Below are 15,482 nucleotides of genomic sequence, written 5' to 3'. Positions count from 1 at the left end.
AAGAAGCGTCCAGGGAAGTTGTTTTGGGTTTCCCTCCTCCCCACCCCCTGTCTATATATCCGGTATCTAAACCTTTTCACCGCAGAGGTAGGCAGACAGAGGTGTTATTATCTCTAAAATGCTCCTTGCTCTTTTCTAGGAGCTCACCCTTTGTTTTAGATAATAAGTCTGTGTTTTACAGGTGAGGTTCTCTTAGTTGTTATTCATCCTGCTAGAGCTTTTGCAGATCTTGGCATTAGCATTTAAAAGAGGGTCAAAGGGATTTATTTTTTATTTTTTATTTTTTTTAAAGATTTTATTTATTTATTTGTCAGAGCTAGCACAAGCAGGGGGAGTGGCAGGCAGAGGCAGAGGGAAAAAGCATACTCCCCACTGAGCAAGGAGCCCCATGCGGGACTCGATCCCAGGACCCCAGGATCATGACCCGAGCTGAAGGCAGATGCTTAACCAACTGAGCCACTCAGGCGTCCCGGTCAAAGGGATTTTAAATGGTAGCACAGTTCGGCTTTCTGACTTCTTTATAACAGTGTTCTGTTACGTGTGGTATAGCTCCTGCCACAGCCTATCTTCGTATCATTTCGTGTGTCTGCACATAAAATCACAAGAAATAATAAACTGAAATATATATATATATATATCTTTAGAAAATACCCATTTGTTTCCTTGGCTGAGACATTTGATGATTTTCATAATTTGTTTTATATTTGATATGATTCAAGATTTTAAAACCTGCTTCTGTGAAATTTGAATATATATTTCTCCTGAAGGTCTCTGGCAAGGCCTCTTGGCAGAATCCAATCCCATTTATAACATTTTGTCCTCGTCTGGTTACGGAGCACCTTCGTTCCTGGATCTAGTCAGCGTGTCTCTGAAATTGTGTAAACGCACACTTAGGGTACTGGAGAGCCGTGGCATCTCTGTCACAGAGCCAACAGAGGATCCTGCCTCTGGTTCATAAAGGAAGCACTGGAGAGGAGCAACCAATGTAATGAAACAAAAAGGATACAAGGGATTTAATTATCTTCCCAGTGAACTGTGTAATCATGTAGCTTTCTTCCAAATTTAAACAGCGATTCTGGGACGAAGTGTAAAGTGAGGAGCATCCGCACTGGGCTCCGTCATGCCATAGCTCGTGGAACACCAGGGTGGTAGCTCTATTTTGGTGTTCTTGGATACTGTTTCCTTGATGTTTTATACTTGCAAACTACTTCATGAAATGTCATGGCACCCTTAGGAAAAGGTGGAGGCTGCTAGGTGTCTGTTTAGAAATGCTTGTACAGTATTCACTTATCTTTTGGAATGTGAACGTAGGAGGCATTTTCCACATTTAATACCTCAACCTTTGGTCTCATTTACTCTTACAACTTTCAAGCAAACCTGCTGGGGAGGTTACGTCTGCAGTCACTTCACATCCTGGATCCATGGAATTGTAGAATCTTTGCTTCTCCAGTTCAATTCCCCATTGGCTCTGGGACTCCCTTAAAGTGTGCTCCTTTACCTTTGCCTCCCCCTCCCCTGCCACAAGGAGTTAATCACCTCCATTGGGCTTTCACGTAGCTTTCTTAGAGAACTTCGCAAAAGCAATAATATCTTTCTCCACCCACTGCCGTGGTGGGTGAAGTCCATACGGATGCACATAATAACCTGCCCGGCTTTACCTCTCTAATCTGGGAAACTCTCAGTTCAGTCAGGTTGCTTTTTCAGGATAGCATTAGTTTAAGTGCCCAGTACATAAGAGAGGTATGTTCCTCATCAGCCCATGCTTCAGAAATTTCCTTTCTATGAACTCTGGGGAACTTTTAGATACTAGAATGAAGGCCATCAAATAGGATCGTTATTACCATCCTTACATAATTCTTTGAGCCCTGAAAACGTGCACAGCATTGTGTTAGGTCCTGAAAGGTCATACAACGGAGGACACACAAGAATAATAGGTAATAGGGAGTGCTTTATGTAGACGAGCTCCTATAATCCTTACACCCTAGGAGGTAGATGCTATAAATAACAGTGTGTCCCCAGTGTGTCCCCACTTTACAGATGAAGAAATTAAAGCAGAGCAGCCCGAGGTTATCTGCTAAGAAGGAGCAGAAAAGGATTTGCACCCTGCTGTGTAGTATCGGAGCCCGTGCCTTGCATTAATCCAACCATAGTGCCCTATACCTGAAGTTCTCTGATTGCCACATGGAAAAACGGTGGCAATACCAGTCTGTAGTCAAAGGAACAGACTGTAAATATGGCCCAAAGTTCAAAGGAGAGGGAGCTTAAACTAGGGTAGACAGGGAGGAAGAGTTGGGGTTATGGGTGGAGAGTTAGCGTATGTGAAGGGAGTGTGGGATGGTCTCAGCAGAACAGAGAGGGTGTGTGCACACAGAAGGGCAAAAAAGCTCAAAGTGCTTGAGGTACATGAGTAAACTAGTGTGGCAGGAGCCTGGGTTTGTATATGGGATGGAGTGTGCAAGATGGTTGAGGCTGGATTGCGGAGGCTGTGAACAAGAGCAAAGACATAGGCCTACAGAACGTGCAGCATTCCCCATGTGCGTGATACAGAGAAAGGAATGTACAAATAGTCTACCCCAATAAGGTGTCCAAGGCCACCCATAAGCTAACACGGAGCCAGATTGAGAGGAAGAGATTGGTTAGCCTCCTATTGTATTGAGTTCAGCCAGCTTAAAGTAATTTCCCTCCCGCCATGCACACTGATACAAATGGTTTATCATAAAAGTGAACAAACTGAACATTTAACAATCTGCTGGCCCCATTTCTTGTTGTTTCTTAAACGAGTACCATAGAATTTCTCTTAGAAGAGTTCACTCGTTCTTTAGAAGAATGTATTGAGGATGAACTGACCAAGTAAGACAAATTGCACTGAGCTCAGATAGCCCTCCATGTAGCCAATGAATCCATCAGGTGGCAGGCTTTATGATTCCTACCCTATTGTCGAAAAAGTTATTTTTCCATTCATTTACCACTTTCGTTGTCATTAATGATCCCGGTGAAATATTTGCACTCTATATCTTCTGTGTCTGTAGTTCCTCCTTAGGGAAGTTATCTCTGTACATTTACAGTAAGTCAAGCAAACTGTCTTCTGGAATAGCCATACATAGAAACAAGAAAGATAAAACCGGGTTTGGTTTTTATAGGGGAAGGGAATATTTGTACAGAGCTCAGTGGTGTGCTCTAATTTAAAAACCCTGGTCATAACTGTTTTCTGATGAGATTGTTCATCGTTTATTTTTATTTCTTAAAATGTTTATGCTATTTTTATATCTCTTCGTTTTCTTCTTGACAGTCTGATACGTTGATCATTCCCTATATTAACCCAATGCCTGGTTCCCTCGCCACCACCCGTTAAGTACAAGCCATGTACTCTGCTGGGAGCAAGAGAGGTGGAGGACCAGAGCGTGCTGTGCCCATGACGAGTGGGCACAGGAGATGAGGGGCAGAGGGTCAGGAGTGGGCTCTTCTACTGGGCTCTGGGACCTTGGGAAGAAGAAAACCCAGTGTCCCTGAATCTGTTTTCCGCATCTTTCATGCAAGGATAACAATTCTTTCCCACTTCACCAGGTGGTAAAAAAATAAAATAGCCCTTCTGACGTGGCGGTGAAAATAAAATAAGGGAATATATGTGAAAAACACTTTAATGCTCAAAATACGCTTTTAAAAAGCCTGTGTGACATTGTTAACCACTTATAAAGATAGGAAGGCCAGTGGTGAATTATGATAGAAAGGGTAGATTTGGACTCAGGTTCAGTGACTCACAATACTAGGACAGCCTCAGTGGTCACAAAGGCTCTCTGTGTCCCATCTATGTATGAATATGGAAAAAGGTTGAAAGAACCACAATGAAAGATGAACTCCATCCATCTTGGTTGCTCTTTTCATTCACCTAAGGCATGCAGGACAAACTCACATTTTAGCATGACCTCCCTCAATTTGTGAAGAGAAGATCCCATTCCAAACAACCTCCAGTGGTAGGCCTTTCATACTTAGAAGCTGAATGTTCTGTTCAAACAAGAAATAGAGTCAGTCTTGACCATCAGATGAAGGTTTATTCTTAAAGTTTTGGCATTTGCATGTAGAACATACAGTTTATTCTTTCAGAATGATTTTTTTTCCTTTTGTTTCAGTTCGAATCCTGTTTCCCTAGAATATTTTTTTACAATTAGGACATTAGGTGTGGGAATTCATGTCTTAAATATACAAAAAACTCTAAAAATCAGTCAAAATACTAAGACTTGATGTTTCTAAAGTGAATATAAGACATGGACAGACCATCTCCTGAAGAGATAGAAATGACCAAAATAAACGAGACACCGTCAAAGAACGGTGATAGAGCTTATTTGTATAAAATTGATCATTTGTTTAATGTTAATATTCAGTTCTGACAAACCTGTGGTAAGAAAGGTATGTATGGGGGCACCTGGGTGGCTCAGTCAGTTAAGCATCTGACTCTTGCTTTTGGCTCAGGTCATGGAGTCCTGAGATCAACCCTTTTGTTGACTTCCAAGCTCAGCATGGAGTCTGCTTAAGATTCTCTGTCCCTCTCCCTCTGCCCCTCCCCTTGCTCTCTCTCTCTCTCTCTCTCTCAATCTCTCTATTTCTCAAATAAATCTTAAAAAAAATTTATGTGCTGCCCACAAAAATACATATTGACATAAACTTTCTGGAAAATAGTGTCTTAGTATGGACCAAGAGTCTATAAAAAGTTTGGAAAGAGCCTTTGATTGACTGCATTGACTCTAATTATGTAATCTAGGGAAAATGACAGAGATTAGGACAGTGATTTATAGATAAGCGTACTTATGACTCGTAAAAGAACTGCAAAGTAGAAAACAGTAGCAGTATGGAAATAGTTAAGTTTTGATTCGCCCATCTCCTGGAATATTATTTATACAGCCAATAAAAATTATGTTCTTAATGAACATTCAATGATGCAGGGAAGGTTTTTCAAGTTATATAATGTGAAATGGAAAAACAACATAAAGCTAAATATTAGATTAAGATTAAAATTATTTATGAAGTATGTCCATATATGTGCATAATTTATACATGCCTGAAAAAAAATCAAGAAATATACTGAAATATTATCAGTGTTAGCTGAGTGATAGGTTTCTCAGTGATTTTTATTTTTACTTACACTTTACAATTACTTCTTATGATGTCATGTATTATTTCCCAAACCGGAACAGGGGAGTAGATGTTAACATGAAAGCAGTCAATCCTCATTGGTTTGGTCCCCTGCCCTCACCATACTTAACTCCCCCATCACTTAGTACCACTTAGCGCTGACTTGCTAGGTGTTTTCCAGGCTTAGGCCTTTTAAAAGACCCTTCTCCTTATACTTCTTGTCTTTTCGAAGTAATCAGGGCCATCTGTGATTTTGAAAGGACATGTTTCTCCCCCCGTTATTAAGAAATTCAAGAAGAGGTCATTGATGCAGGAGTGAAGGGGATCAGTCCTACCATTTGCCCTGGGCACCCCTCGGCCCAGCTTCTGACTCCACTCTCCTCTCTACCCTCAGGGCCTGCCCAGCAAGCCCTGTCCCCGCACTGAGTGAAAGGCTCAGAAAGCCACCAGGAGTTACCTCACCATGCGTGACCTGGTTAAAGAGAGGCTGTTTTATACTCACTGACATCAACTTTCCAGTTCTGCAAGCTGACAAGTTTTATGGTGACAGAAAAGGAATCTTTTAAAATAATTAAAAATAAAAGTCTCATTCAGTTTTGCTAGTCTATGATTTCTAGGTCAAAGGAAAAACACAAAAAGAAAAAAGAAAAAGAAATCAACCAAGAACAGATAGCCCCTGGGCACATTTATACTTAATACATATGGACGAAAATAACTCTTATTTATAGAGTGCTTTCCACGTGTCACACTCAGTGCTGGAGCCTTTACTAACTCCATCCCATGAAATCCTCACATGAGCCCCCATGAGATTCTGCTGTTGGATAGTGCAGGTGTTGGAGGTAGAGAGGAGAAGCAACCTCCTGCGGTCACTGGACTTGGATTTGAACTCACCTCTGTGGAGTCCAGAGCCTGCCCTCTTAAAGCAACCTGTCATTTTGCCCTCCACCCTTTGTATTCTCTCAGGATGTCACTGCTTAAAAGGTTACTTAGGAGTGGAAGGCTTTTGTACATATGTCTTTAGGTATCTTTGTCTTTGAATCTCCTAGCCCAGTTCTGATCTTATTTCCTCCCAGAATTTCTCTTTAATACCACCCCACTTTTTTTGTAGAGTGGAAATAAGGTGTCAATCACTACTACCCCATTTGAAAACACATCAATCAAAACGGGACCAGCGAGGAGAAATAGCTATAAGAGCCGGATGGTGAGGCGGAGCAAGAAATCTAAGAAGAAGGAAAGTCTAGAAAGGTTAGTTACAGCAGTATTTTTGCAAGTTTGGTATATACCCATGTCAGAGGAAAGTTACCCTTACTTAATTTAAACACTTATATGTGAGAAAGATCCATTGCTCTGTGAGACATTTCATGCTGTGATTCAAATATTTATACATTGAAGTTCACATTCATAATAGCATTATTTTTCACAATGAAAAGATTTACATAGTTACGTCATAGAAAAATTCAGATTGCTTTTTTTTTCCTGTGCGAGTACCATGAAAAGCCCTTTGCTGTTTCTTAAGCGTCTAGACTTCATTTCAAGTGAGTTGGATTTAAGGCACTGGATCTTCAGGCAGTTTTTAGCATTAAATCTACATTTAATAATGTCCTTTACATTATCTAAGAACATACAATTGATATTTTTTAAATGGCAGATATTTGAAAATAACTATATCTTTAAAGCATCCAAATAAGCCTAAAAATAAAGGAGTTTTGTTTTACTGACTGAAGATCTAACTGGGTTACACATTTGCAATCGGGGAGGCACTGTGAGTCTTTTTGTGCTCTCTGCACACGCTGGCAGAATGTGTGTATGTGTTTGCGGTGGGGACATTTCTTGCCAGACAACTGTCTGGATGGGCTCCCCACATGACGCCACAGAAGCATCTCTCCTTTGCCCACTTGGATCTAATGTGTCTGATTGTATTAAGAGGATTTTTAGCAACAGAAATGTGGGAACATAAGTAAATAAAAAAAGAATGCGTATTAACTCCAGGAAAGACAAAAGCATACAAGAAAGGAAATGGAATCATGCTTTGCATAGCCCAGCTGTGAACAGTATTTATAATATAAAATAGAGGGGAAAAAGGCCACCCTTTTCTTTAACCGAAAGTTTTGGTTTAGCTCTAGAGGGAGGAATAGAAAAAGGGAAGTGTATTTGGTCAGAAGGTGGAAGGGGGCTTGTGTAAGAGCTTCATCCTCATCTTCTATGCTAGGAAATCAACAGATAGTGTCTAAAACTGAAAAACGAAAACATAGCATAAAGAGATTACTTAGCAATATGCAGACAAATAGGAGAAGAAACAGTTAAAGGAGTAGAAAGTGGTTTCTCAGGCGACTGGGCCAAGGGCAGAGTAGCGGAGTTGCTATTTTTCATTATGAACTGTATAAAATGATGTAATTGTTTAACCCAAGTACATGTATTGCTTTGATTAAAATTAAACACGAGTTCTGAGATGTGTGCTTTATTAGATAAATAAGTGATTTATATATTTTTTAATGTGTGCTTTATATTTGGATTGTGCTCTAAGTCGTACAGAGCACTATTTCCAAGGGGCAGCGGTGTTTAAACTTTTGCTTAAGCTCACTGGGGGTGAGTGAGGCTTGCATGATGGCAGAGGTAAAAGAACTTTCTTACAGCCACTTGCACTTCTAAGCTGTGTGAAGCTTTTTTTTTTTTGCTTTAAGATATACTTGTTGAGCACTAAATACACATTTGCTTCTGCTGCAGCTAGTAGTGTCTGGTGCCCTGCTGATACGATAAGCTTCAGTTCACCTTTCTCGCTTTTTCTATGCTAATATACAGCCTACATTGTCATTAGGAATTTTCAAGAGCCCACAGTGGAATAAGCACAGCAAACAGCCCCTCCTAGATAAAGCCTCTGCCCAGCGTATCACCATTAAAGAATTCTATATCCAAGATAATGGTTTTTCTTCCAGAGATTTACTTTGTATTATCTCTTAATTGTATCAATTTGTCTGAGGGTACATGCTTAGAAGCTTTCAGGTAAAGAATGCCCCCTCATAAGCCTGACAAATAAATAAATGAATATTTATTTCATGTATTCTATATTTTTTCTACTTTCTCAGCCCTTCCTAAAGTATTTGGAATTGAGAGAGCTTCCACTGTATTACTATCAAAGACTCTCCTTTCTAAGTCATAAGAAGATTTTTAATTTGAAAGTGTGTACCTGCGCCTTAGTGTAGGATCTGCCACCAGACCGCTATCCCTCGCCCAGAAGTGTGAACTGACTACACGGGTATTGCGGGGAGACGGGGTGGCCCCAGATGTAGAATCTAATCAGTTTTCTCTTGTTTTCACTCCAGGAGAAGATCCCTTTTCAAAAAACTAGCCAAGCAGCCTTCTCCTTTGCTCCACACCAGCCGAAGTTTCTCCTGCTTGAACCGGTCCCTATCATCAGGGGAGAGCCTCCCGGGTTCCCCCACTCACAGCTTGTCTCCCCGGTCCCCCACGCCCAGCTATCGCTCCACCCCCGACTTCCCATCCGGTGAGTGAGCCTCCTGGCCCACACAGCAAGGGAGAGTTGAGAGGAGGTCAGAATCACCATCTGAGCTCCTCCTGAGTGACAGGAGGCTTCTTCCACTTAACGAAAGATGGTTGAGGTTGTAGATGGCAACAAACAGGATTTATAGGGCAGTCATGAGATGTGGCTATTTAGACCTAATTAAGGCAGGAAGTAGTGGGTTGAACCCTGATGTGGGAAGATTTACCTGAAAAGCGTGTATTCATTAGAGTTAAATACTAAGACAATTTGCTGACCTTTATCGGACCTGATCTAAAAGAGTTTGGGTTGGAAGCACGGAAAGAAAAGGGAAGGAGTCCACTGCTCACGGCTGTTTTCTACCCACAGGTACTAATTCCTCTCAGAGCAGCTCCCCAAGCTCAAGCGCCCCCAATTCCCCAGCGGGGTCAGGACACATCCGGCCCAGCACCCTCCATGGTCTGGCCCCCAAACTCAGCGGACAGCGCTACCGGTCCGGAAGGCGGAAGTCGGCTGGCAGCATCCCCCTCTCCCCACTGGCCCGGACCCCCTCTCCAACGCCACAGCCCACCTCCCCCCAGCGGTCACCATCCCCTCTGTTGGGACATTCACTTGGCAATTCCAAGATCACTCAGGCCTTTCCCAGCAAAATGCACTCCCCTCCCACCATCGTCAGACATATTGTGAGGCCCAAGAGCGCAGAGCCCCCGAGGTCCCCGCTGCTCAAGCGCGTGCAGTCAGAGGAGAAGCTTTCCCCCTCCTATGGCAGTGACAAAAAGCACCTGTGTTCCCGCAAGCACAGCCTGGAGGTGACCCAGGAGGAAGCGCAGCAGGAGCAGCCTCAGCGGGAAGTGACCTTGCAGAGCCTGGAGGAGAGCGTGTGTGAGGCGCCTTCGCTCAGCCGCGCCAGGCCTGTGGAGCAAGGCTGCCTGAAGCGCCCTGTCTCCCGGAAGCTGGGGAGACAGGAGTCTGTGGACGAGCTGGACCGAGAGAAGCTGAAGGCCAAGGTGGTAGTGAAGAAACCAGAGGGCTTCCCAGAGAAACAGGAACCCCACCAGAAATCCCATGGACTTGGTAGTGATTTGGAGAACCTCTCAACTTTTAGGCTAGAAGAGAGAGAGAAGAAGATATACCCAAAGGCTTTAGAAAGGTCAAATCATTTTGAAAACAAAGTGGCCTTGCAGGAGACCCAGTCCCTGGGCAGTCTGCTGAAAGGGGCTCTTCACAAGCAGGTGAGCGTTCGGGCCAGCGAGGGGGTGACCTCGGAAGGGGCAGCGACGGGCCAAGTCCTGGCACCCGGGGAGCACAGCCAGGGCATCTGTGACTTCAAGCGCACCTCTGCTCCCGGCACCCTCCAGGACACTCTCTGTCACTCCACGGACAGGTGCAGCTCCGCAAAGGGGGACAGCCTGGAGAAGGCCCCCCAGGCCAAGGAGTGTCTCCGATGTGAGAAATTAGACAGCAAGCTGGCCAACATCGATTACCTCCGAAAGAAAATGTCACTTGAAGACAAAGACGAGAGCCTGTGCCCTGTGCTCAAGCCCAAGATGACCTCTAGTGCCCACGAGAGCCTGCCCGGGAACCCAGGCCGGGCAGTGGGTGCACAGCAGGAGGCCCTGCCGGCCTCTGAGAGCCGGGCGTTCAGCAGCAGTGCCCACGCGGCGCAGATCAGTGCTGTCTCCTTTGTCCCTCTCAAGGCCCTAGCCGGCCGGGTGGATGGTGGAGTGGACAAGCCGGGCTTGGTTGCTCCCGAGTCACCTGTCCGCAAAAGCCCCTCAGAGTATAAGCTGGAAGGTAGGTCTGTGTCCTGCCTGAAGCCAATTGAGGGCACTTTGGATATTGCTCTCCTGTCGGGACCTCAGGCCTCCAAGACCGAGCTGCCTTCCCCGGAGCCCGCACAGAGCCCCAGCCCCGCCAGGGAGGTGGGGCCCTCTATGCCACTGGCTCTCCCCAGCAGCGGGGGCCTGAAGGGTGACACGGCCGGTCAGAGGGAGCCTTCCAATGCCGGCTTCAGGATGAGTAAGTCCTACCTGCTGGAGTCACGGTTCCCGCCCTCCAGCCGGGGTCTCCAGAATTCACCAGCAGCTCCCTTGCCCGAGCCTGAGCTAAAGCGGGACAGAAAAGCTTCCCATGCTGCCCGGAGCCCCATGACAGCCATGGAAAGCGATCCCCAGCAGAGAGAGGGGGGCCCCAGCAAACACCAAGACCACAGCCCCGACACTAAACTCCTCCCCTACCTGGGGCCAAACCCCCACAGTGCCGACCCGTCCAGGTCCCGCAGCCTGCTGCCACCTGAAGGCGCCCCCTCGAGGGAGAAGCTGAGCGGAAGGGACTCGTCTGAAAGGGGCCCTTCCGCAGCCAGAGGCCAGCGGTCGGCTACGGCGCCTGACTCCCGCAGAGACCCCTCCGTGGAGGTGTGTCCTCCAGCAGCTGCTAAAACCAGTGACGGTTCCAGAAACGCCCCCTCTGGGGGAAGGCCCCGCCCCGACGGCTACACACAGCCCCACGCCACCCCCTCGGAGAAAGCATGGGGCCCCTGTGGGAAAACAAGCCACAGAGACGGCCGGGTTGAGGTGAGGCCGCTGGCGAGGGAGGACTCTTCTTCCTCGCCGTCCGCAGGGACTCCTTCCGAGAGGGAGCCGGGCAGAGGAAGAGGGGGTACGGAACCCCCGCCCGAAGCCCCTCCTGCCCGGCGGTCCCTGCAGCCACCCGGCGCCGAGAAGGGGAAAGGATACCAGCTCTCTGGTTGCCCGGTGTGGCAGAAAGACAGTTCCCAGGAGCCGGAGAGGAAGGAAGAGCTTCTACAGAAGCACGTGGGCAGTAGCCCCCAGCCCGCCCCAGTCACCAAAGAACTGCCGGGCCTGGCCGCTCGGCCGAGCCACTCCTGCGGCAGGGAGCCGGGGGGCAGGCCCAGTGCTGCAGAGCCCGGCCCCGGCCTCCACGGCGCCCCCACGCCGACCGCAGCGCCCAGTGAGAGCGGCGGCCACAAGCCCAGGCCTGGCCCTGACCCGAGCCCTCCGCAGTCTAAGCACCCGGACAGGGCCCCCTCCCCCCAGAAGCCGGGCGGGGGGCCTGCGGCGGGCAAAGAGCCTGGGGCTCAGCCGCCTGGGGGCCCCGGCCGAGAGGGGAAGGGCGGCCGCCAGGGTGTGTTGGATGCGCTCCCCGCCCTGCCAGGCTCCCAGAACACGGCCACCGATGCGATGAGCCAGGGGCGAGGTGGACCCTCAGCTCCGCTGCACACCGAAGGGGGTCTTGCCGACACCAAGCTGAAACCCGCCACGGGCGGGCGTCCCCCGGAGGTGCTGGAGAAGCCCGCGCGGCTGCCAGGGCAAGGACACCCCGGAACTGAGGCGTCGGTAGACCGGCAACCCGCCACTGCCGGTGAAAAGCAAAACCCGTCTCCAAAGCACCCCAAACCATCCACTGTGAAAGATTGCCCACCTCTGTGCAGACCGACAGACAAGAGTGGCAGTTCGCAGGCCGCGGCCGCCGCCGACAGGCGGTCTGAGGGCAGGAAATGCACCGAAGCACTTTGTGTGGCAGCGGACAGCGGGAAGCCCGAGGCCAGCCTTCCCCCGGCGCCCGGCGAGGCCCGGCCCAAGGGCGCGGAGAGGCCGGCCGCTGCCGTGGGGAAGGCCTTGCCGGAGGCCAAGGGGAGAGGGCTGAGTCCCCAGAAGCCTCCGACTGAGGCAGGCAAGCCCGGTGGTGGCATGAGCCGGTCGCCCTCGGCCACCGGGCAGAGCTCTCTGCGCCCCGCCGCCCTCCCGGAGAAGCCTCTGAGCCACTCCTCCAGCTTTCCCGAAGCCAGGCCCGGGGCGCGAGAGGCCGCCGCGAGTGGCAGTGACGCGTCTAGCGCCAAGGCCCTGCCTGGCGGGGATGGCCGAACCCCCATACCCAAGAGTGACTCCTTGCCATCCGTTCGGAGCCCCACCGTCACTCTGGAGTTGCACCACCCCGGCCCCGGTGTGGTGGGGGGCGCCGGCCACCGGGAGAGGGCCCTGTCAGGAACTGCCACCGTGGGAGAAACCAAAGGGAGAGAGCCCGCCCCGGCCCAGCCCCCTCAGACTCGGAAGCAGATCACGGGCAGAGAGGTCACCAAGGCGTCCCCAGCTCCAAACCCTGAGCGGCCCATCGCCCTTTCTTCTGAGAAGGACTTTGTGGTCCGGCAGAGGCGGGGGAAAGAGAGTGTGCGTAGCAGCCCTCACAAAAAGGCCCCGTAATGGGGCAGGCCCCCGGCCGGACTGGGGCGACCCGACCTGAATGTGTACCTGAGTCTTCACTACCTTTCGAAACCAGCACTGTGGGGGGGCGCCCTGGAGCCTCACTGCGGGGGGGGGCGGGGGGGGGAGAGGGCCAGAAAGTCAGAAAGTCGGAAAGACAGAGGGGACCTTCTTCCAATTGCCTTCCCAATCGTTACCGGTAAAACTGTTACCAGATAGTGTTTGTACAAACAACAACAAAAACCTTTACAGTTGAGGGTTGTTGAGGAAAAAGATTTTCTCTGTAAATATCTAGCAATGTGTTTGGTTTGGGATGTAGAGTCGGTACCTTGCTGCTGATTGCATTGTTTACCACAGCTTTTTTTTTTTTTCCCCAGTTAAGATTTTTGCTTTACCACTTATCATAACGTAGTAATGAAGCAAACGGTTAAAATTGGGTGTATGGAAAAGTATAGCTACTCTCCTGTTCGTCTATACACATCCACCCCCATGTTTTTTGGTCTGTGGTTTTAAGAGAGTGTTTCAATGAAGCTACATTTTTCTAAGTTGAAACATTCTAAGTAGATTTAAAGGTGAAAGTCCTAGATACAGTAGATCGTGAGTTTTTGTGTGTATTTTTCAAGAGAGACTTTGGTAGTACTGTATCTGGCTACCTGTGTTTCCAGATCTGAAAGTAAGAACTACTCTAATCACTGCATTTGGAATCTTCCTCCATTAGGAACGGCCGGAGCCAAGGGAGGGAACCATTTTCACTTCACAGCCATCCCAGTGGACATTCTGATCCTGGGTCCAACTGTCTGAAAGGCCAGTTGTCCTTGTCTGTGGGCGTGTATGTGGGGTCTTCACCCTTGCTGTAGCGGGGGCTGTAAACACACGTCAACTTTATTTCTCTTACTTTCCCTTCTTTTCATGCTCTTAAACTCAGGCCTTTATGCTATGAGTCACTAGTCCAAGAAGCACACATTTTGTAGTAGTTTTGCACCAGCCCTGCTCTTGAACAAAAAGGAAGATTACTGGCCACACACAAATTGGATCGTACTTAAATCGAGTAAGAAGGATCAGGCATTGGAAGAGGTTTTAAATTGCTTTTTTTGAGGGAAAAGGGTAGATTTTGGCATCATAGCATATATATTAATGAATAATCAGGACATCAGATACATCTTAATACATAGCTGGGGCCTTATGTTGTAGACGAAGCTTGCTGTTTTTAGCAAGTTCCTGGGTTTCACATTCATTTCTGACGCATCGAGTAGCTCCATACATTGCATAACACGATCTCTTTATTTGTATGCAAAAAAAAAAAAAAATACTGTATTAATAAAGAGCAGCATTTTTTTAACAAAAAGACTTGGTGGAGCTATTTGGTGCTTGAATGTGTCCTTTTTACTTTTGCTAAGCCTTATTTAAATTTTGTATACCATGGGATATGTAGAATTCGTCAAATCATTTTAGTGCTGAGGGGGTTTTTTTGTTTGTTTTTGTTGCAGTTGTCCTGGTGGCTTGTTTTGTATTGTAAGACGACACTTGCTGACATAAGTTCTAAAGGCACTAAGAGAAAATACACACAGATAAGTCTTTATAAGATGTTTGGGATCCATAGCAGGATATTTTATTTTGTTTTTTAAGAGAAAAAAAATTTACCAATAAATACGAATTCAACACCCAAACCCCCTCGGATATCTTAGTATCTTCAAGCTATAAAATTGTTCCTCTAAGCACAGCCTGTGGATTATAAATTATTTAAGCAAGGCTGTAAACCCTGCTCCAAAAAACAAAGGCATAACTTAACTGACTACTTGGTTGTCCTTCATTGTACAATGAGTTGGCAATGGGGGAAAAAAAAAAAAAAGTCTCCTCCTTGCCCCTGACTTTTTTTTTCCCCATGTAGTTTTAGCTCTTCCCCATCACTACATTGTGAAATTGTAGAAGAAACAAATACTGTAAAAGAACTCACGTGGGTTTCCCAAGTGGTCTCAACATTTATAATTCATATCTGTGTTTGGCGGTTGTCATAACCCAGTCCTCTGTACTCAGACACCACGGCAGGTCTGTCGGGGACGTAGTTCAAGGTTTATGGCCTTTGCTTTTTAACTGTCCAGTTTCCTTTAAAGCACAACTAGCTGCTTGTTTACAAATGATATTTTTATGTATATTTTGTATAGTGTATTATCATTTTTGCCAAATACGTTTTTGCATTTTGGACGAGTAAAGAGTACTTAAGGTTGCATTCATGTAATACCTGTTTGTTGTTGTAAACCTCTCCAGTCAGCTGGTAGAAATTCTCCTGTGTTCTATTTGGTCAGTCTCCTGTGATTGTAAGATGTGCTCCTCGGTAGTACTCCCAGCTGTAGATTTACCAGCTTCAAAGTTTGTTAGGATCTGTGCAATAAAGTGTTTGCAGTCTTATTTTCTCTAAGAAATTCCCTATGGATGTCATAATTGTTGTATATGGAACAAATATTTATACTTATGCAGTTGCATAACATTGAAATAAAAATTTAGCATGAAAAGATAATGACTAAGATGTTCTTTTCTTAAATATACGCATAACAGCTCTACAGTGTTACTGAATATAACTGTATATTATGGGAAGTATGGGGCTTTGCAGATTGCTTTTTATGGAGGGGAATGGTTTTCTA

General features: G+C 46.9%; 1 protein-coding gene across 13 annotated transcripts in view; it reads left to right on the top strand.

Annotated features, from left to right (window-relative positions):
- MAST4 (microtubule associated serine/threonine kinase family member 4) overlaps nucleotides 1-12,948 on the top strand; it is a 546,892-nt gene extending 533,944 nt beyond the window's left edge. For all 13 annotated transcript variants that reach the window (XM_073905392.1, XM_073905391.1, XM_073905390.1 and 10 more), the window contains 3 exons: nucleotides 6,236-6,372; nucleotides 8,448-8,629; nucleotides 8,993-12,948. In XM_073905392.1, coding sequence (XP_073761493.1) covers nucleotides 6,236-6,372; nucleotides 8,448-8,629; nucleotides 8,993-12,843 — 4,170 coding nt within the window. In that variant the 3' untranslated portion in view covers nucleotides 12,844-12,948. The remainder of the gene's footprint in view (nucleotides 1-6,235; nucleotides 6,373-8,447; nucleotides 8,630-8,992) is intronic.
- Nucleotides 12,949-15,482: the final 2,534 nt, after the last annotated feature.

This window comes from Callorhinus ursinus, unplaced genomic scaffold (genome assembly GCF_003265705.2).
Source record: "Callorhinus ursinus isolate GAN/ISIS: 27379988/994484 unplaced genomic scaffold, GSC_fseal_2.0 scaffold23, whole genome shotgun sequence".
NCBI lineage: Eukaryota > Metazoa > Chordata > Mammalia > Carnivora > Otariidae > Callorhinus > Callorhinus ursinus.
Note: the sequence above shows the minus strand (reverse complement) of the source record. Positions and strands in the feature narration are given on the sequence as shown.